Here is a 22,969-nt window from a genome sequence, read left to right on the forward strand (position 1 = left end):
AAAGAAGGCTGTATACATGGAAGAAGCCTGGAGATACTGACAGGTTTCAGATTATATAATGGCAAGACAGAGATTTAGGAACCAGGTTTTAAATTGTAAGACATTTCCAGGGGCAGATGTGGACTCTGACCACAATCTATTGGTTATGAACTGTAGATTAAAACTGAAGAAACTGCAAAAAGGGGGGAATTTAAGGAGATGGGACCTGGATAAACTGACTAAACCAGAGGTTGTACAGAGTTTCAGGGAGACATACGGGAACAATTGACAGGAATGGGGGAAAGAAATACAGTAGATGAAGAATGGGTAGCTCTGAGGGATGAAGTAGTGAAGGCAGCAGAGGATCAAGTAGGTAAAAAGACGAGGGCTAGTAGAAATCCTTGGGTAACAGAAGAAATATTGAATTTAATTGATGAAAGGAGAAAATATAAAAATGCAGTAAATGAAGCAGGCAAAAAGGAATACAAACGTCTCAAAAATGAGATCGACAGGAATTGCAAAAGACTAAGCAGGGATGGCTAGAGGACAAATGTAAGGATGTCGAGGCTTGTCTCACTAGGGGTAAGATAGATACTGCCTACAGGAAAATTAGAGAGACCTTTGGAGAGAAGAGAACCACTTGTATGAATATCAAGAGCTCAGATGGAAACCCAGTTCTAAGCAAAGAAGGGAAAACAGAAAGGTGGAAGGAGTATATAGAGGGTCTATACAAGGGCAATGTACTTGAGGACAATGTTATGGAAATGGAAGAGGATGTAGATGAAGATGAAAGGGAGATACGATACTGTGTGAAGAGTTTGACAGAGCACTGAAAGACCTGAGTCGAAACAAGGCCCCGGGAGTAGACAACATTCCATTAGAACTACTGACGGCCTTGGGAGAGCCAGTCCTGACAAAACTCTACCATCTGGTGAGCAAGATGTATGAGACAGGTGAAATACCCTCAGACTTCAAGAAGAATATAATAATTCCAACCCCAAAGAAAGCAGGTGCTGACAGATGTGAAAATTACCAAACTATCAGTTTAATAAGTCACGGATGCAAAATGCTAACGCGAGTTCGTTACAGACGAATGGAAAAACTGGTAGAAGCCAACCTCGGGAAAGATCAGTTTGGATTCCGTGGAAATATTGGAACACGTGAGGCAATACTAACCCTACGACTTATCTTAGAAGCTAGATTAAGGAAAGGTAAACCTACATTTCTAGCATTTGTAGATTTAGAGAAAGCTTTTGACAATGTGGACTGGAATACTCTCTTTCAGATTCTGAAGGTGGCAGTGGTAAAATACAGGGAACGAAAGGCTATTTACAATTTGTACAGAAACCAGATGGCAGTTATAAGAGTCGAGGGACACGAAAGGGAAGCAGTGGTTGGGAAGGGAGTGAGACAGGGTTGTAGTCTCTCCCCGATGTTATTCAATCTGTATATTGAGCAAGCAGTGAAGGAAACAAAAGAAAAACTCGGAGTAGGTATTAAAATCCATGGAGAAGAAATAAAAACTTTGAGGTTCACCGATGACATTGTAATTCTGTCAGAGACAGCAAAGGACTTGGAAGAGCAGGTGAACGAAACGGACAGTGTCATGAAAGGAGGATATAAGATGAACACCAACAAAAGCAAAACAAGGATAATGGAGTGTAGTCGAATTGAGTCGGGTGATGCTGAGGAATTAGATTAGGAAATGAGACACTTAAAGTAGTAAAGGAGTTTTGCTATTTGGGGAGCAAAATAACTGATGATGCTCGAAGTAGAGAGGATATAAAATGTAGACTGGCAATGGCAAGGAAAGCGTTTCTGAAGAAGAGAAATTTGTTAACATCGAGTACAGATTTAAGTGTCAGGAAGTCGTTTCTGAAAGTATTTGTATGGAGCATAGCCATTTATGGAAGTGAAACATGGACGATAACTAGTTTGGACAATAAGAGAATAGAAGCTTTCGAAATGTGGTGCTACGGAATAAGGCTGAAGATTAGATGGGTATATCATATAACTAATGAGGAGGCATTGAATAGGATTGGGGAGAAGAGAAGTTTGTGGCACAACTTGACTAGAAGAAGGGATCGGTTGGTAGGACATGTTCTGAGGCATCAAGGGATCACCAATTTAGTACTGGAGGGCAGCGTGGAGGGTAAAATGGCTAATGGCTCCGAGCACTATGGGACTGAACTTCTGAGGTCATTAGTCCCCTAGAACTTAGAATTAGTTAAACCTAACTAACCTAAGGACATCACACACATCCATGCCCGAGGCAGGATTTGAACCAGCGACTGTAGCGGTCTCGCAGTTCCAGACTGCACCGCCGAGAACCGCACGGCCACTTCGGCTGGCTGTGGAGGGTAAAAATCGTAGAGGGAGACCAAGAGATGAATACACTCAGCAGATTCAGAAGGATGTAGGTTGCAGTAGGTACTGAGAGATGATGAAGCTTGCAGAGGATAGAGTAGCATGGAGAGCTGCATCAAACCAGTCTCAGGACTGAAGACCACAACAACAACAACACTCTGTACATGAACATTTATAAAATCGCTCAGCCAAGAATATATGTGATTAAAATTAAGATCTACCAGATATAATGTATATGAAAAACATAGGTTATATGAAAAAAAAAAAAGATTTCTGACTTTGACAATTTCGAATTGTTTAAGGTCTCAAATGATGCAAAGGGCCGCGCAGGATTAGCCGAGCGGTCTAAGGTGCTGCATTTATGGACTGTGCGGCTGGTCCCGCCAGAGGGTCAAGTCCTCCCTCGGGCATGGGTGTGTGTGTTTGTCCTTAAGATAATTTAGGTTAAGTAGTGTGTAAGCTTAGGGACTGATAACCTTAGCAGTTAAGTCCCATAAGATTTCACACACATTTGAACATTTTTTTAATGCAAAGGTTATACGGGGGGGAAAAAAAAGATTTCAGACTTTGACAATTTTGAACTGTGTAAGGTCTCAAATGATGCAATCTGAGATAGTACATGTTGCTAGGAGATCTTCCTTTACATCTTTTGCATGTGAGACTACAAAGTATTAGCTATGGTTGCTGAAAGATCATGGTGAATAAGTTGTCTACCAGTTCATGAGATGCACTTGACAGGATGCAGACAGGTGAAAATTTATGATGGATAAATAGTGTTTTTGTATGAAACAGGGTTGTATATCCTTCACCACTTGAACTTGGACACTGTTATGCTGAAATATGGAAAGTGGATTTACCCAAAAGTAGTCCAGAACCTCATACGCCAAAACGCTTCATGGTATAGTCGTTGTTGTTCAGATAGCCTTCACTACCTGTCCAGTATAACCACTTAATTACATAATGGCGTTTCTCTGCTATGCCACTCACTAATAAAAACAAAGAGACTATGGCCTCCAGGTCAGTGTCTAACAAAATGGTTCAAATGGCTCTGAGCACTATGGGACTCAACTGCGGTGGTCATCAGTCCCCTAGAACTTAGAACTACTTAAACCTAACTAACCGAAGGACATCACACACATCCATGCCCAAGGCAGGATTCGAACCTGCGACTGTAGCAATCACACGGTTCCGGACTGCGCGCCTAGAACCGCGAGACCACCGCTGCCAGCAGTGTCTAACAAATATACAGTCACCTCAGTAGGAAAAGCTGAATTTACCCCTCAGCATCATTCCAATTGGACCATCCACACTCTCTTTACAGTGTAAGCTGACACAATGCACACATGCCACCTGTGGTTTGTTCTCTTTCAGTCTCTGTTTCCAAGAAGAAAAATGAGTGGCAATAAATGAATAGAGTTACCTGCAGATGTCCTTAAGCTTGTGGTATCCAGCATGGGCGGGTCTTCGGATACCATCAATTTGAGTCTGCACTTTGTTCCTGAGTCTGTTTTATCTTACTGCTGGCCTGTGCAGTATCCTGACTCGTACTTGATGCTGGCACCGGCTGATTCATTTCGAGGGTGCCCTGAGTCTGTTTTGTCTTACTGCTGGCCTGTGCAGTATCCTGACTCGTACTTGATGATGGCACTGGCTGATTCAGTTCGAGGGTGCCCATTAAACGACGCATTTCTTGAAGCGGGGTCTCTACATTTTGCAGATGTTTACCCCAGTCCTGGGGGTATTTGGAGTACTGCCCTCGTGCTTTGACCAACTTCTGGCCTTTCACGGTTTGATCAAGTTGACGCTCTCTTTGCTTAGGAACGACATTTCGTGCAGAATCGCGACTACTGGAGAGAAAAAGTAGAAAAAATAAAAAACGTGAGAGTACTGAAATTATGTTTCACGTGGGGAACTCTATTGGTTAATGAATAATGGGTGACTGTTGACGTACCTCACGTTCTTCGATTTCGCCAAATCATATTTTCTCAAATCCGGCTCGCTGCGTGGACGCTTATCACCATCGTTGTCCTGAAACAAAGAATGGCGCCCACAGCAACAGTGAGAAAAGACAGCAATGAACTATATCTGGCTGCAGTCACGATATAATAAAGCAACGAAAACTATGAACGCATTCACAGAAAAACTGAGAAAAATAGAACATAACACTACATTAGTGTTCTTCTAGAAAGTGAAGTGTCTCACTGATAGTTTAGCTTCAATGAATTAAACCTTATTTTAGAAACAAGTACCTATCTTATTTGCATCAGTAATTGTATTCTGCCGGATGACAGCGGAAGGTGCAAACTACACCATATCATTTTGGTGCAACTGTATTCCATTACGGACGGGTAAGCAATAAGAACGGTTTTTGGTGCGCCTCTGTATTTCTCTATTTCAAAATTCCGAGACCCCACGTTCCAACACGAGTAAAGAAATAACCGCAACAATAATGTAAGTGATGTATACTGGGCATGTAGTATCTTTTTTTACTCGTACTGGAACGTGGGATCTGGCAATGTTCATAATAGGGCCCACAAGATGAACAATACATTTTGCAATATGGCGTCAACTGAAATGATTTGGGCGAGAATTAAAATCTTCGTTTACTTTTTGGTCGTAGAGCTGAACTAAGAATATAAGAGAGAAAAGTTGATTTCGCGCAAAAATAACAAGAAGGTATCAAATACACTTACAAAAGAAACAGCGCTCTTAAGGGGAACATACAATCGTGAACTGTATACTGTACCAGAACAGTTGGCATTTTGGATTTAAAATAGCTTAAGCTACGCTGAAGTTATTGTCTCCAGCCCTTAGAAAGTTAGCTGACTTAATTTCATACATTCATTGGCCAGAAACTGCATTTATGCTCTGATTTAGCTGCCATAACCAGAATTGCTAGTTCAGCACGATGGTTTGTAACTCAAGATTATTAACGTTCACATTTACTGGAATGAACTGAGCTACTGGGATAGCTAAAAATTACATGTTACAAATTAATTTAGTAATTGCAGTAAGCGAATTTACTGCACGACATCAGAGACTCACCATGTTGGGAAACACGTCCGGCTTACGACCATTAACACTGAAACTAAATAAGGTGGCCGGGGGGGGGAGGGCGGGGGGTTAGGAAAACGAGTGGCGTCACTACCGGTAAGTTCAAACTGCTCTGGTAGAGTTGTTATACAAATGCACGGAAGTTTCACCAAATTTTTATAGTTTACTGCCTAAAGATAATAACCAATCCTTCCAAATAGCGTACCGGAACCATATGACAACAATTATAAATTTCACTTGCAATATATTGGCTCTCCAACAAGTGTGTAGTCAGATCAGTGTGAAATTTTAAAAGTATTTCGCCGTTCGCCACTATTCTCTTTGCTTCCGAAAATGTGAGATGGCTCTGGATACTAAAAGCTTGTAACAGTGTTGTACCTTTAATTAGCGATGTCTTTTTTTTCCTTGCTGTCAGCCAGTGGCAAAAAATCTACGAAAATATTCGTGTAGCGAGTATTCACATTTATTGCCTGAACATTAACTGTCTTGACAGCAAAATTACATGTAGAAACCATACAAAATTTTCTCTCTCATTTACGTACATTGTTGGTAGAGTCGCAAGTAGCCTTTTGGTAATCAATAAACACAATTTTTTAGCAGTGTTGAGTTTTATTTTATAAAAAAGTATTGCATTGGCTCGGAACTACGTTACTATTTGGAAACACATAATTCCTCACCTCTCATGTTTTGCCACAAGATTCTAAAAGGCAGATAGCTTTACACACTATTTAACTATGTACAGAAATATTCTTATTAATTCCCACTACTTATGAGTACTGTTAGTCTCCGAAGCAGGGGCGCCGACTAATAAAAAATATTGGAGGGGGGGGGGGGCATACTGGGGTCTTCCCCCGGGAAAATTTTCTAATTTTTAGATGAAAAATAGTGAGTTTTAAATTTTTTAAAGTATTTTAGAGTCATATGATCAACATTAGAACCACGAAAACTGGCCTCTCGATAACTTGGCACTCGGGGAAACTCGACAAGCCTGACACATGTTTCGCCTTTGAAAAAAGAAACAAAACATAAACATGCACGGTATTTTCGTAAAAAGCTAATTTAATGTACAGTAATATTCATGCTTATAGACTATTACAGAGCAGTGAATATATAGCTCTCAAAAGACTGAAATTATATTTACATAAATCCTAAACTACGTGTCATTGAAAGAATAAAACATAAAATATTGCTGTCGCACAGTAACTGCACTTTGATCAATAAGTGATATAGCTAATTTAAGCTTACTCTGAATAAGGCTCAGGGTTCATTAAATAAAAACGGTACCTCAAAGTTAATGATTTAATACAGCTAATACAGAATGCCTAATACTTTCAGTAAAAAAGTATGTAAATAGCGGGTTTTAATTGGGTCATACACCCTAAAAATATTGAAGTATAGTACTATAGTAATGTAGTAATACAGTACTAAACTAGTAGTAATATTTCGAAACTGAAAATTTAACATTATGTATGTATTTAATCCTCTATTTTATAAAGATTTTAAATATTGCTCTAAATGCCATTATTAGGGCTAGAAAGTCTTTAGAATGGTGCATTGTCGACGGTCTGACTGGATTACTGAATATGAAGTCGTTGATGACTGGTCGAATATCCAATTCATCCAAAACATCTCGGTGTTCAATCGCTTCTGCCCCATCGTTGATCGGAGATATGACTTCAGACGTCTAAGGGCGCTAAATGATCGTTCTGCTGTTGCTGTCGTGATTGGAACTACTTTGAGAGGCTTAATGCACTTCACTACTTCACATAACAGTTCTCCAACTGCAGGCTCTTGTGTAATGTACTTTCTTACATTACACGTGTTTTTTGAGACCAGTTGTTTTTTATTAGTGATATCGGCTAACATATTCAAGTGTAAGCGCACTCTTTCAATGTCTCGGCCATTTTCGAAAACCTCGGTTGACTTTTCCAAATTTTTTCCACCTCTGTTTACTAAAAGAAAGCACTCTTGTTCAACTGGAATGACCTGTGTAAGTCCAGTTGAAAGAAACCGCTCAGTAATGCAAGATTGCACCTTTCCACAAGCTTCAGTGTAAATAGCTTTGTAGTATTCCTTTGGGTTTTTGACACTGTGCGGTGAGCTGGCTTGTTTGGTATACTTCGATTCAGAGGAAGCGAAGGATCCTCAACTTGTGAAGGTTTTTCTTTTAAACACATTTCCCAAAAGTGGGCAAAACTATCACGCCTTCCATTCAATATACAAATCAACCCCTCATACATTTTTTCCAGATCAGCAACACTTAGATGAGGACACTAAATTTTTTCATTGAAATCCTCTACTTGGTTCATTATATGGCAATAAAGACGTAAAAAGAAATAAATCTTGAATTGTAACATTGACTCAAGGTAGCCCGCACATGTTTCAAAAAGCTCTAGAAGTTCTTCAAAGTTTTTCAGTATTCTCAAGATACTAGGAGCTTGCATGGTCCATCGAGTCGAGCAAAGGGGTTGTAGACCAGCTTGGTCGTTGGCGCTCTCACAGCGTATGCTTCTGATAAGTTCCATCCTTTTGTTGGATTCCCTTACGGTGTTTATTAAGTCCTTGGCTATAGCCATAATATCTCTCATAGACATAAGATGGCGAAGACTGTCTACAACTGCCAAATCTAAACTCTGACCAGTGCAGTGCACATAACGTGATTTTGGTTGTATATCCAAAACTAACTTTTTTAGTCCTTTGACCTTACCTCTCGAGGTACCATCATCCATTGACAAGCAAGAGGAGCAAAAACGTCTTTTAAAATACTAAACAGAGTTTGTGATTCAGTGATGGGGGTCTCGTATAAGCCAATAAAGTCTTCATTGATGATTAAGGAATCATCGACAGTACAAATACAAAATGACACTTGTCCGTGAATCGAAGAACCACTTGTTTCATCAACCATGATAGGAAAATATTCAGTCATCTTGATTGAAGCAATACTTTTCTCAACCCATACTTTCCTAGTAGATCAATGATTCCCAATCTTTAAACTCAGGTATGTCATTCTTTCGGAGTTCTAACAATTGAAAAAAAAATTGAGTTTACATCTTCGTGCCCTCTAATTGCTAGTCCTTGTCAGCATAGAAACTGCACGGTAGTAAAAATTGTCTCAAGAGCTAAAAGGCCTTTCTTTATATCAATATCTAACTGTTCATTCAATTGGGAGGCCACACTTTGGTTAGTGATGGAATTTAGTTTCAGAACACCTTCTTTATGTGTAAACGTGTTTTCATGAAGACGGAATTTTTCCAAATCCTTTTTCCAGTTAGAAAACCCTACGGAAGTAAATGCATCTTCTTTTTTTGAAGAAAATTGTAATAGATTTTTAGCATCTGCCCTCTTTGCAGGTTTTGCAAAAAACTTTTTCGGTAGATGCTTCATATTCTAGCCACGTATATTTGATCAACTAAGACTTCTGAAATGATATTCCCTTACCGGATTGTCCAGGTTCTCGCCTGAAGACGACGAATCAATTGATGACACCATAATCGTTGGGGGTTGGCTTGCAGTATCATCAACTTCCAAGCGCGCCTTTCTGGTAACAAATTTATCCACTGCAAACTTAATTCACTATACACTAAGAGACTAAAGTAAACGAATAAAATATAGTCATATAAAATAGTCCACTAGTCACTAAAGTCGGAACACTAAGCACGTCTGCAGCATGCACTGAACAAAACTATCCACACTGAATGACTGCGACAGCAGGGTGGGCTTTATATAGCCGCGGCGTCGTAATGTCTCAAAGCATCAAGGCAACGCAAAGCGCTAGGGCTCCAGGCGCTTCTGCTCCAGTCCTTTTGATGTCGCCGCGGGCGAAGCGCTGGCTCGCCGACGCCAGACTTCACCCGAAGGTTCGTGCACAGGGACAAATTCTAAGTGTGCTCGCAACACCGCAACACTATCATTATTCACACCACTCGTTTTCAGTTAACCTGCTTACTACTGTAATAATTATTTGTTTTCACTCACTACTGAATATATTTTAAAAGGTAACAATCGTCAAACGAGGAAAATAAACAATTCCAACATAATTTTATGATTTTCAAAACGTAATATAATTTTTGAGGGGCCCGGCCCCCTCAAGTCCTATGGAGTCGGCGCCTGTTCTCCGAAGAACTTTTCTCGTTAACAAAAAGACAGATTTAAAATAATACATCCACAATGTATAGTCACCACGGAAGTTGCAGGGACTTTCTTCTTCTCTGATGTTTTGTAAGATAATCGATTGCCCGTATTTATTAGTTATGTCTAATTGAAATTTACAGGTCATCGACATAGATCTCAAAAATTTTTTGAAGGGGTTTCTGGGACATAATTATACACCCATTGCCGTCTGTATGTCACAGTACCGATTTCAAATACGCGGCCAAATACATCCGGACAACAAAATTGCTCTCGAAATTGGGCCGATGACGGAGGGGTGGCACGGGCTCCATGAAACATGGAAGCTTTATGGAATCATCCTAATCCACGACCGCTCAGTCGCAGCATACAACTTAACGAAGATTGGTCAGTGCTAGGACGCATTTCTCTCGATGCGTTCCATAGCTGTTCAGTAGGGCTCAAGTCGGCGGTGGCTGAAGTGGGCACAGAAGCACCCTCTGTCCTCAAATTGTGTAATACAGTTTGGGAGCGACAGGACCATATACTCTTTTTTAAAAGTACCGGGTGACCAAAAAGTCAGTATAAATTTGAAAACTGAATAAATCACGGAATAATGTAAATAGAGAGGTACATGCTTGGGATGACATGGGGTTTTATTAGAACAAAAAAAAAAAAAAAGTACAAAAGTTGAAAACATGTCCGACAGACGGCGCTTCATCTGATCAGAATAACAATAATTAGCACAACAAAGTAAGACAAAGCAAAGATGATGTTCTTTACAGGAAATGCTCAATATGTCCACCGTCATTCCTCAACAATAGCTGTAGTCGAGGAATAATTTTGTGAACAGCACTGTAAAGCATGTCCGGAGTTATAGTGAGGCATTGGCGTCGGATGTTGTCTTTCAGCTTTCCTAGACATGTCGGTGGATCACGTTTCACTTGCGACTTCAGGTAACCCCAAAGCCAATAATAGCACGGACTGAGGTATGGGGACCTGGGAGGCCAAGCATGACGAAAGTGGCAGCTGAACACACGATCATCACCAAATGACGCGCGCAAGAGATCTTTCACGCGACTAGCAATATGGGGTGGAACGCCATCCTGTTCTAATAAAACCCCATGTCATTCCAAGAATGTGTGTCAATTTTTACCTCTCTATCTACATTATTCCGTGGTTTATTAAGTTTTCAAATTTATACAGACTTTTTGATCACCCTGTACATCAAATATCATGATCTTAAAAAATCGCTCATTTTAATAATACGGATTTCTAACATACATGAGAATAACGTAATTATTATGGTTTTATCTACAGTAGGCACCTACAGTACAACATACAGGATGATTATAACTAAAGTTAGCCGGCCGGAGTGGCCGTGCGGTTCTAGGCGCTGCAGTCTGGAGCCGAGCGACGCTACGGTCGCAGGTTAGAATCCTGCCTCGGGCATGGATGACTGTGATGTCCTTAGGTTAGTTAGGTTTAATTAGTTCTAAGTTTTAGGCGACTGATGACCTGAAAAGTTAAGTCGCATAGTGCTCAGAGCCATTTGAACTAAAGTTAAACTTTCAAAACGCTCTAGAAATAACACCACTGGTCACAATGACGTCAAATTGCAACGGAATGTTATCGGAGATGGCCGAAAACGTATGGCAGAAGAAAAAAAAGTGAAAACTGATCAATAGATGCCGATATATATGTCAGAATGCGTAGATGAAAACACCTGTCATGCGCACCACCCATTGAAGTTGGTATAAACACGCCGGGTACACAGCTTTTCCTCCTTTCGCGTCTGCGACGTTCGCCATGACTGGCTCAAGGCAGGATCGCGCACTGCTTGTTCAAATGGTTCAAATGGCTCTGAGCACTATGGGACTTAACATCTACGGTCATCAGTCCCCTAGAACTTAGAACTACTTAAACCCAACTAACCTAATGACAGCACACAACACCCAGTCATCACGAGGCAGAGAAAATCCCTGACCCCGCCGGGAATCGAACCCGGGAACCCGGGCGTGAGAAGCGAGAACGCTACCGCACGACCACGAGCTGCGGACGCACTGCTTGTAAAACTGTATTATAAGAGCAATGACTGTGCACACGTCTCTCTGCAGAAGTTTCGGAAACTGAAGGGTTTGAAAAAACGCGTTGGTATAACGACTGCCGTGCGTCTGGAGAAAATGATTAGGAAATTCGAAAAGACGGTTTCTTTTGGTGTGCAACCTGGTAGAGGGAGGAAATGATTTGATTCGACGTCAGTGGAAGCAGTGGCCACAGAAATGCAGGGGGAGACGAATGGTGGTATGCAGACGTGTAGTGCACGGGGAATTGCCCGAACATTGGACATACCGTGAGCACGGTGCGTAAAATCCTACGAAACACCCTTCTTTGCTATCCATTAAAAATTACCCATGTGCACAAGTTGTTTCCTGTTGACCTGCCAGCAAGAGAGACCTTTGCTTTAGAATTTCGTCCGCTCATGGAAGTGGACAATGATTGGCCGTGGAAGATTTTGTGGACCGACGAAGCCCAGTTTGCAGCGGCGCGGTTCCTTTTCCTCCTGTTAAACTTGCACCTACCTGTGAACTCGTTGCTGCAGATCGCCGGTAGGAAACGGAGCAGAAAACCAGCGTACTGCAACTCGCACCAGGCTGCGTACAACGTAACTGTTCTAAGAATCGGGAAGAGGTCTTCATTTTGAATGAAAAGTGAAAATACTGGCAAAACTTCGGTATATTCGAATTACAAGTCACTGCGAAGCCAGTGCTCAATCCTAACACAGTCATGCACAAACCCTTTCATTCATGTTAGCAAGACTATGGTAACGTATTTCCCGAAATCCGAACAGCTACTAAGCACGGATTGTTCTTAAATGAAAATGCTCGCCATATAGTTTATCAGTGTCTAAAGCACTCCAGTTTTTAGTCACCAATCTGCTCAATATGTCACGCGGAACTACTGTCTTTTCTCATACATGAAATTACTTAAAAAATCCGTACTTTCTATAAAAAAAACCATGTCGGAATAAATATGCCTACACTTTAAAGCACTTTTGTGGCATGCACCACAGTTAAAACCGGCAAACTTTAACTTCCTTCGGAGCTCATACTACACACGACCGTACCACTGGAAGGCTGGGCTCCGATTACTTAGACTGCTGTAAGCATTCTACATCTTCAAGAGAAAAGGCGCGGGGAGAATACTCGTTCTGATTGGTCAGTTTTCTTTAAGGCCAATAGAAAAACATTATTCTCCCACGTTAGTCCGCGCTTTTCATGACTAACCACTCAACAAATAACACACTTTCGAACTGTGCTTTTTCCCGAAATAAATAGTTAACATTGTGATATTTTGTTTCTACTTTACATTATTAACAATTTTCATTTGCACTCGAATTAGCCTTCCTTTTACCATAAACTTACGTAACATATTATGATACAAAATTCCCCGTCGTCTGCATTCACACTGGCTTAAAAATTTCTCACGCTAGTTCGTACAGCGTTTATCAGTAGAACAATGATCTACGTCCATTCACGCATCATTCACAGGACTAAAAGCATATACAAAACTGTACAAACATAAAACAAAAAAAACCTTCAAGGATTAAACAGAACAATTCACAAAAACATTCTCTTGACCTGTTTCTTGAATGTCTCTGTGCACTACTGGACTCTGGTGGGTGAAAATTAAAACTACGTTCTCGACTGAACCCGCTTCAGGCCACCTGTCACTGTGCAATGTGCACGCATGAGTCATTCTCCCGTTACACAGGCTCTAGACAGGAGCGATATAAGGCGCCACGCCTCAACTTCCACCTGACAACAAATGTCAGCACACAGAACTGTCGAATATGGCAACGGAAAATCCTCACGCAAACCAACCAGTACCACTTTATCCTGAAAATGTCACTGTGTGATGCGGGTTTACGCCATCATTTATCATAGGGTCATATTTTTTCGAAGAGACAGGTGCTTCCGGTCCTGTAGCCTGTACCGTCAGTAGTAAGCTCAATGAGTGTCTTTTGCTCTACCACGTCATTCCAGCTCTCCAACAGCGTGGATGTGCGGATGGGATCATTTTTATGCAATATGACGCACCTCTGCACATAGCAAATCCAGTTAAGCAGCTGCTGCAGCGCCATTTCGGAAATGCTAGAATTATCAGCCGCCATTTTCCGACAGCCTGGCCGTCCCGATCACCTGATCTTAATCTGTGTGACTTCTGGCTGTAGGGCTATCTGAAAGACGTTGCGTTCAGTGTTCCGATTGCAAACTTAGCTTCAATGAAGGCACGCATTGTGCAACACATTCTGAACGTGATCCCGGAAACACTTCGATCAGTTGTGGAACATGTTGTTTCTCGATTTCAACTTGTTGCTGAAAACAGTGGACAGCATATTGAACATGTTTTGCGCGAGTCCCACGGAAATTAATAATTCGATTTGATTTTGATTCATGCTTTTTATGCGGTTCTTGGCATGTGAATGGTGCTTTTTATGCGGTTTTTGGCCCCAGGACAATTAAAAACCGATTTTTCCCATCCGATGTGATATGACCTTGCCATGGTGGATGGGTTACGTAACTAGCAGTATCACACCTGTACACCCATACATACTCAGTAGTACAGTTCGTTTAATGTCAAACGTACACGTTAGGCATTGTTGTATGATTCGTTTGTCATTTGTAGTCGACCACTATTAAATTATGATGCTTACAGCGCCAATTGCTACATTTTGTAACTATTTATTTTTCTTCTACCATACGTTTTCCCCTTCTCCGATAATATTCCGTTTGAAAGTTTAACTTTAATTATAATTACCCTGTATATTAAGCTCGCTGATGATTTTCTCTGTGATAGGATCTTTTAAGATCTTTGATGATTTCCTCTGTGATAGGACCTTCCTGGTTACACAGCAAGGAAAATGCTTGAGGATACGTAAAATGTCAATGGGTACCCCTCAACGGTCTGTGTCCTCTCCCATCGTCCTTAACATTTATGTTAATGATATGCCAATCATCCCACACTGACACCTGATGCAATATGGCGACGATATGGCGTTCTATACGACCAGCCGCAACAATGGCCAGCTCATTGCTCGGCTCCAGAGGCAGCCAGGTCCCATTGTCCCCAGATACCAAATATCTAGAAGTCCACATGGATAAATAACAGTTCTTCTACCAGCTTGTGGAGCACGTCACTCAAAAGAGGATGAAAACATTGTAACCACTCTTCAACAGTAACTGTACTGTATGGTTACCCACCCTTCCCTTACTTATGGTTCCATGGCGAGGACCACAGTAAGTGCCTCCAGGATGCCGACCCTCCAAGGCCTGCAGGAGAAGGTGCTTCAGTGGAGCCTGCATTCCTCTCCAGTCTCGAGGATTGCAGTCCTTCACGAGGAGACTTGCATCGTCCCTCCAAAGATGGCCATTCGAGAGAAGGTACGACATCCTCCATGACACGGTAAATAGCTTGCAGCACATTAGCACCACGCCTCCCCACAGCACTGGTACCACCACACTGTTCCTCTTACCATTCTCAAGGACTTGGATTCGAACCACGGCTAACGATTACCCTGGAATGGACATTCATAATGCGACAGTTTTTATACAGTCACTCATCGTACGAAATTCTTGGTATGGCGACCACTGTAACTACCAATGCAATAATGTCACTTCTTTCCGACAACACCGAACTCTCACCGTCGAAGGGTGGTACTGGACTTCAAGTACCACCGCCAAACCTTAACACGTGCAGTACAATGATGTCTTTGAAATTAGGAAGATTTTACTCCTACACCAAGGCAGATTGCACTAAACCGGTGACACTATCACAACGTCCCACAAAAAAATAAAAAAAAGTTCTAGCGGCCAGTTGCAGTTGAAATTTCGCTTCAGGCCACTCGCCGGTCGCCTACGGCGTTCCACAGCCGCCTCTGGGGCACAAGCTGCGCTATGCTGCCCAGAAGCCATCATCACTCTCCCTGGGACCCATTGCTATGGTGTAGTTGCATAGCAGTGATTACGTCACGATCTACGTTACGAGCTGGGTCACGATCCAGATTACGACAAGCTCTTGGTGTTACTACGTTAACAGTGATGAAGGACGATCATTTATGTTATCTTTTTCTTATGTGGAACTTTACTTTTCGGCGGTGAGACAGCAACAAATATTAATTGTCAAACGTAACTGTGGAATCATGAATCATTGTGTGCAATACATACTATCGTCGAACCTATGGCGCTGATAAGCTCGCTGTTGAGCGCCCATAACCTACAGACATAGAAGATGCAGATGAGCTGGCATGAATAGTGCAGGGCAATTATACAGACCGCTATCATGGAGTGAGGTCACGAAACGTGGCATAGGCAGAATCACTGACTCAGATGTTTGCCTGTTAGTGGGGATAGGCCTGGTCCGGCATTTCTTGTGTTGACCTGAACTGCTGTATCTCCATCCTGGCCTTCACCTCGAACCGTGGTCCGTTTCTGCGGGCCGGTGTCAATCGTTCGCACTGGCTGCATTTGTGTTAATCTCCATGCTTGTCTCTACGTGCTGTTCGGACTCTGCTTCCACGCAGATTGACTCGTACGTCGAGTTTAATTCCATCTTCCGGAATTCGGCTCGTGTGCTTTGTTGTCGAGCCACAGTCGACTCGTATTGTCAATTTGTGTGGATATAAAAGTGGCGACGTAGAACATTCTTACATGTGTGACTTTTTTTTCATAGTGTTAGATTGTGACCACCATGTACCTGGCATGTTTGTAATGTTGGCAGGAACAGTTGCTCCACCGGCCAGAGTGGCCGTGCGGTTCTAGGCGCTACAGTCTGGAACCGAGCGACCGTTACGGTCGCAGGTTCGAATCCTGCCTCGGGCATGGATGTGTGTGATGTCCTTAGGTTAGTTAGGTTTAATTAGTTCTAAGTTCTAGGCGACTCATGACCTCAGAAGTTAAGTCGCATAGTGCTCAGAGCCATTTTGAACAGTTGCTCCTCCAGCCAGGGTCAGCAACAAAAGCTGCAGCAGGCCAGCTGCAGGAACTGTTGAAACTGAATGTCGAATTTTGCTCTGTAGATGTCGCGCTGATAGCGGGCCAGGCGCCGGCAGAGAAGCTTTCTCTCCCCCCCCCCCCCCCAACCCCCCTCCCCACCTCACCGTCGTGGATGCCCCGCAGTTACCAACGCGAAAGTCGACCCCGCTGCCTCCAGCGCCCTTCGTCTTTGACGAATCTACGGAAGGCTGGGAGAATTATCTGTGCTGACTCTTGCTGCACTGCCATCCATCCAGCTGATAAAGCTGCCTTGTTATTGTCCAGCAGTGCACTATTCAAAGTTGTGCAGAATTTTATGCCATCTACCGACCCCGAGTAACTTCGATAAAATTTTTCGGTTTCTCACCCAGTATTTTTGCCACCAATCTCATGTTTGTCGACACGGTTTCAGTTTAACCAGCACCACAATCGTCTTGGGCAATCGTATGTGGCGTGGATCGCCAACCTCCAAGGTCTCTCACGCTGTTATCGGTTTGAGTATCCTCAAAGTATTACCTCGCATGCGGACTCGCTAATTAGGATCACGATCGCCCGGTTAACAGCCAACCCGGAGATCCAAACCAGGTCACTGGTCTTGCCCGACCCTTCTTTAGCCAAAGTCGCTAAGATTGCGGAAGCACATGAACTTACAGCAAACGGTAAGGGACATACAACTGGCAGATGGCGAAGTTAGATGTTGGTGGTAAACAACCCCTGGTGCTCCGAGGGGTGAGCCTTGCCTTCTGCTGAGACCCCGTGTTTTTTCTCTGTTGACGATACGAGTGCAGTGTCGTCATGGCGCTACCCGTCTTCGCCTCCATCGGGCTCGGCGGGTACGCGTCAGTCGAAGCATCGTAGTCCCCGCTCACGAAGGTTTCCTGTTTCTCTATGTCGCTCTCCTTCCGCACCATTTTCCGCTCAATAAGCAAACCGGCAGCCCCACCCCATTTGTTATGTGGCGTATGATCGACAGGACTACCAGCACGTAGATGCCATTTGTGGGATATGCCATAAAATAGCTCATCTGGCAACGGTTCGTGACAGTCGGCGAGCCGCAGGACAGTCATTGGAGGCCCCATTGTTTTCACTGGACTCGGAGTCTGCCTCTGATGCCCCGCAAGCACCGCCCTGGCGTATTCTGATAACGTCGTTCGCGGACAGACAACCGATTGAGTTTCTGGTAGACACGGGAGCGGTGGCTGGTTTGGGGGAGTGGACCGAACAGCGAGGTCATCGGTGCCGTCGGGTTAGGGATGGATGGGGAAGGAAGTCGGCCGTGCCCTTTCAAACGAACCAACGCGGCACTTGCCTGAAGCGATTTAGATAAGCCACAGAAAACCTAACTCAGGATGGCCAGACGGGGGTTTGAACCGTCGTCCTACCGCATGTGAGTCCAGTGTGCTAACCACTACGCCACCTCTCGATGGTCAGCCCAATTAATTTACTCATTTAGAAACCTACCCTGAAAATTTTCGCTCAGGAAGTATACACCGAAAGTAACGCACTGTCAAAATGTTAGCTTCTAATGCGCACTGCAAGTTTTTTTTTTTTTAAATGTTTAAGTTATTTATCTTTGCTGTACTAACATCCTCTTGTAACAGCGGTTTGTACAGCCCTTCCAGTCTAGCGCGCAAATCGGCGAATAAGCAGACGAAGCCGTGACAAGAGAATGTAGCACGAAGTTCAAAGGGCACACACGCTAATTTTATGCACTTAAACCATACCAACAATGCCACAAATGATTGCCGGCCGGAGTGGCCGAGCGGTTCTAGGCGCTACAGTCTGTAGCCGCGCGACCGCTACGGTCGCAGGTTCGAATACTGCCTCGGGCATGGACGTGGGTGATGTCCTTAGGTTAGTTAGGTTTAAGTAGTTCTAAGTTCTAGGGGACTGATGACCTCAGCAGTTAAATCCCATAGTGCTCAGAGCCATTTGAACCATTTGAACCACAAATGATTAATTTTTCAGTTAGCATGCAGTTCATATCGACAGCTAAACTGTTGCAGATGCAGGCCTAATTGTTACATAAGTGATTCGGAGAACAAGGAAAATCAAGGCAGAGTGTGATGTTACACTACAGAAGACATCCATCAATCGGGGCTTTAATTTGTTGTCATGAAATATTTTATAACAATTCCTATAGCACAGCTCTTATGATAATTTTTCAGTAACATATATTTTACTAACAATAAAACAGTTCCTTGTTTATTTCCTGTAGTCGTGACAAATATGCGAATTGTGTATTGGATGACGAAAACAAACATTTTCCTTACGTCAGACACCCCTGATAACAGAAAAACAATGCGTTCAGGCACTTCACGGTAATTACTAATTTTATTTGGACAAAACTGGGATGGAGTGAGAAATGGTCTTGGCGGTCGTTCTGCATATTGTGCTGTACTCGTATGCCTGACATACTTGATCAGATTCGTAAAACGTGATGATGTAAACTAACAATACAAAAATGACTGAAGTTTAACAATACTGCCTAACTGATAAACCTGAAATGACGAAGAGCTATGGAAATTATACTGCGTGACCGTTTTCTGAAAAATGATTAACACTCTTGAAAAATTCTTTCATCGAGAGGCTGAATCACACTATTATCTCTGGATGGAATATGACTTATATTTCGTCGTTCTTCTAAAGACAAAGGTGTTGTCATGTCCAGGCCAAGAGTGCAACAAAAGCAATGAATCTTTTTCTGAAACTTGTAAGAAGACGTTTTGGATGTACCATGGAAAATTATTCTCTCCTATTTTGCCAAATTTTACTACAACGTTTACAAGACTTTAGCAAATAAACAGTTCTTTTTCTTAATTTTTTGAGCCTAATTTACCTTGATGCTCCTGAAAAAAGAGATAAAGCTGCAGAAACTGTAACCCACTGATAATTATCAGTGGCATTGTTGTGCTCAAGTGTATCACAGCTTTCATTGAGTGCAAAGCGGCTCTGCCTTTTTTCAGTCGAATTGATAAAGTGCAATGTGTATGCAGTATTTGCACAAAAAGCATTTTAGAGGATAAGAAGAAGTTCATCTTCACGTAAGCTACGAATTTCTCTGTAGTGTTATCTATAAATGACGTCTCCTCTACACATTTACTTTAAGTGAACACTTAATTTTTTGACGTCCTTTTCCATGAATTTCCTGAAACTGTTTAACTAGATCGAAGAAGTCTGAGAATCAGTAATGTTCATCTCACTTGCAGTTCCGAGGGCCTTGTCTCGCAAATCTCTCTTGGTAACAGTGCACTAACTCTCGCCAGTAGTTTAAATCTTTAGAATAGTTTTTCTTTCACACTTTTGCGAGTTTCATTTTGGTGCGTATTTCGTAGTTCATGTAAATCATTGTTCCATTTATACAGTTCACGTGCAGATTTTACGAAACGAAACCGGCTACGCACAGTCTCTAGCTTGAAGCATTTTCTCCATCCTTTGGTTACCAAAAAACTTACGGCCATTTCTTGTCAGTCAAATTTGTAACTGTAATGTTTTATTTAATGTAGGAGGTACTGTATTTTTGTTCCGGACTTTCATTGGCACAACAATCATCGCTTGAGCCACAATTCACGGAATAATCAGAGTTATTTTCTGTATCTTTTAATGTTTCCACAATTTCTCACAAAAGGTCGACATCATTCGAATGAATATGCAAGAAATTAACTAACAAGTAACACATATGTACGTCTTCAGGAGAAGTATGTTATTTCTACTGCGTACCGCGTTCTTCATATTTCATCTTTGTAAGGTTGAAAACGTTAATTGAATTCCACATTACTGTGAACCTCTGGAATCTGCATAGATACATATGCTATTAGCAAGCATATAATAAGGAAACACAAAAAAATTAATTCACTTTTTCTTCATTGTTAACACTTGGTGACATCACAAAGGCAGCTGCTAATTATTATGAATATTAAGTGAGCTGCAAATTCTAGCGAACAGTAGCTGTGAGCGATTGTGCCAGAGAAATTATCAACGGAACTGTAATTCGATTTACGAGTTCCGATCGCGTTGTGCCGTGTTGTCTGTTTACCGATACGAATCAAAATTGGAAATTTGTGGTAAGGGCTTATGGGACCAAACTGCTGAGGTCATCGGTCCCCAAGCTTACACACTACTTAACCTAACTTAAACTAACTAACGCTAAGGACGACACACACACACACACACACACACACACACACACACACACACACACGTCCGAGGACGGACCGTGACAGCACGCCTTAGACCGCGGGCAACCCCGCATGGCGATACCCAGTCAGACAAGGATATTCACCTGCCATGTTGAGCGTGCGCTGTCTGCTGTAGCTACTGCAGGAGTGTGTCTCCTCTGGCCGCCCGGTAAGCTACGAATTTGGCAGCTTTCTACATGTCTGAATAAATAATTGCAGCTAAAATTTTGAAATAGAGTTTCTTTTGTTGTATTCTTCCCGCGTAAAAAATTTCAGGACATGCTGTGACATGTCGGATTGGACTGTTCCCATTTTAGACATATACAGGCTCCGGGGCTTCCCTGCATTGCAACGGCCATTACTCCACATTGTGTCTTACAGTAGCCGGCCGGTGTGGCCGAGCGGTTCTAGGCGCTTCACTCCGGAACCGCGCGACCGCTACTGTCGCAGGTTCGAATCCCGCCTCGGGCATGGGTGTGTGTGAGGTCCTTAGGTTAGTTAGGTTTAAGTAGTTCTAAGTTCTAGGGGACTGATGACCTCAGATGTTAAGTCCCATAGTGCTCAGAGCCATTTGAACCATTTGTCGAGTGAGTGTGCCACCCCTACATGGTGTTTCGGAAACCAGCACAATGTGTTGTGGTGAATGCGCACTGTTTCTTCACTGAAGGCCTTTGGAGTGTATTTGTGTTTACTATGGGTGTCATCAATTCTTAGAAATGTCAGTACTACCCTTGAGGTGTCATTTCCTAAGCCAGACCGAGCGAGGTGGCGCAGTGGTTAGCACACTGGACTCGCATTCGGGAGGACGACGGTTCAATCCCGTCTCCGGCCATCCTGATTTAGGTTTTCCGTGATTTCCCTAAATCGCTTCAGGCAAATGCCGGGATGGTTCCTTTGGAAGGGCATGGACGATTTCCTTCCCCTTCCTTCCCTCACCCGAGCTTGCGCTCCGTCTCTAATGACCTCGTTGTCGACGGGACGTTAAACACTAATATCCTCCTCCTCCTCCTCCTCCTAAGCCAGAGGAGCCTGCTGATTGTCACTGTTTAAAGGGAATATCAGGGAAACTTATTTAAAACAAGTTGAGTGTAAGTTTTGTATTCTTTCTGGGCATGAGCTACCATGTACCAAAGATGTGTCACTTAGCAGTGAAACTTGTAGGTGATTTGAGCATGTGGCATATGATTTTTCTGAATATCTTTGGGCAATGACATGCCAGAAAGGTTAGTGTGTACTTATTGATGGTGTGTCTAGGTACAGTTTCTTTTTATTTTTAGTCGCTGTTGTAAACTGCAGTAGTAAGTTACACCAGATGCTTGAGTGAGATTGTTGCCGCTATGACTAAACAGACGGGGTTAAATACCCAGCAACAGCAGGAGAAGTAACGGTTACATAGGAAAATAGGAGCTTTACAGGTGTGGTTCAGCAATTGCTGTCAGGTTACGATAAAGCAAAGGCAGTAGCCCGGAAGCGTAGCCGACCGGTGTGGCCCAGCGGTTCTAGGCGCTTCAGTCTGGAACCGCGCGACCGCTAGGTCGCAGGTTCGAATCCTGCCTCGGGCATGGATGTGTGTGATGTCCCTAGGTTAGGTTAGGTTTAAATAGTTCTAAGTTCTAGGGGACTGATGACCTTAGATGTTAAGTCCCATAGTCTTCAGAGCCATTTGAACCAGAAGCGGAAGGAGTTCGTAGAAAACTTTTCTAATAGGATCTGAAGGGGCAATGAACAGACGCACCAGCTGCCACAAAATACTGAAGAAGAGAGAATCTTCCTCTGGGAAACTGAAAACAGAGCTTTAGACGTTTTCTTACGTGGTATTCCTGCAGACATCTCACATAGGACATAGGACGAGGATGGAAAGTCTAGGGGATTTAGCTTATCCAGTAAAATGTACTGCTGTGGGGAAATAGATTCAAGTAAGGATGCCAGAAGCACTAATTGTTTCTAAGCATGGAAAAGCTCAAGCTCTTATGTCACTGAAGGACCTACAAGAGTGTGTGTGGGAGAATATCATCATTTGTCCAGCAGGAGAAGTGCGGATTGATGTACAAACAGGCGAGATGCAATAGTTTCTAGGGAGAACAATAACAACAAAGTCCTGGAAAGAAATATTGACACCACGCCCTCATTTCCTAAAGATAGGAGCTAATTGGTTAAATTATGTTTTTCCTCCAGAAACTGTAATTATAAACTGTTTCAGGAAAGGGAAACCTCAGTGCATCGTAAAACTCGAGTTACGTGATGGTGTCA

General features: G+C 42.7%; 1 protein-coding gene across 1 annotated transcript in view; it reads right to left on the minus strand.

Annotated features, from left to right (window-relative positions):
- Positions 1-3,820: 3,820 nt before the first annotated feature.
- Positions 3,821-22,969, minus strand: part of LOC126470982 (uncharacterized) — a 74,437-nt gene continuing 55,288 nt past the window's right edge. The window contains exons 2-4 of the mRNA XM_050099027.1: positions 8,839-8,938; positions 4,298-4,374; positions 3,821-4,193 (exon numbers count right to left, since the gene is read on the minus strand). Coding sequence (XP_049954984.1) covers positions 3,821-4,193; positions 4,298-4,374; positions 8,839-8,889 — 501 coding nt within the window. The 5' untranslated portion in view covers positions 8,890-8,938. The remainder of the gene's footprint in view (positions 4,194-4,297; positions 4,375-8,838; positions 8,939-22,969) is intronic.

The sequence above is a fragment of the Schistocerca serialis genome, chromosome 3 (genome assembly GCF_023864345.2).
Source record: "Schistocerca serialis cubense isolate TAMUIC-IGC-003099 chromosome 3, iqSchSeri2.2, whole genome shotgun sequence".
Taxonomy (NCBI): domain Eukaryota; kingdom Metazoa; phylum Arthropoda; class Insecta; order Orthoptera; family Acrididae; genus Schistocerca; species Schistocerca serialis.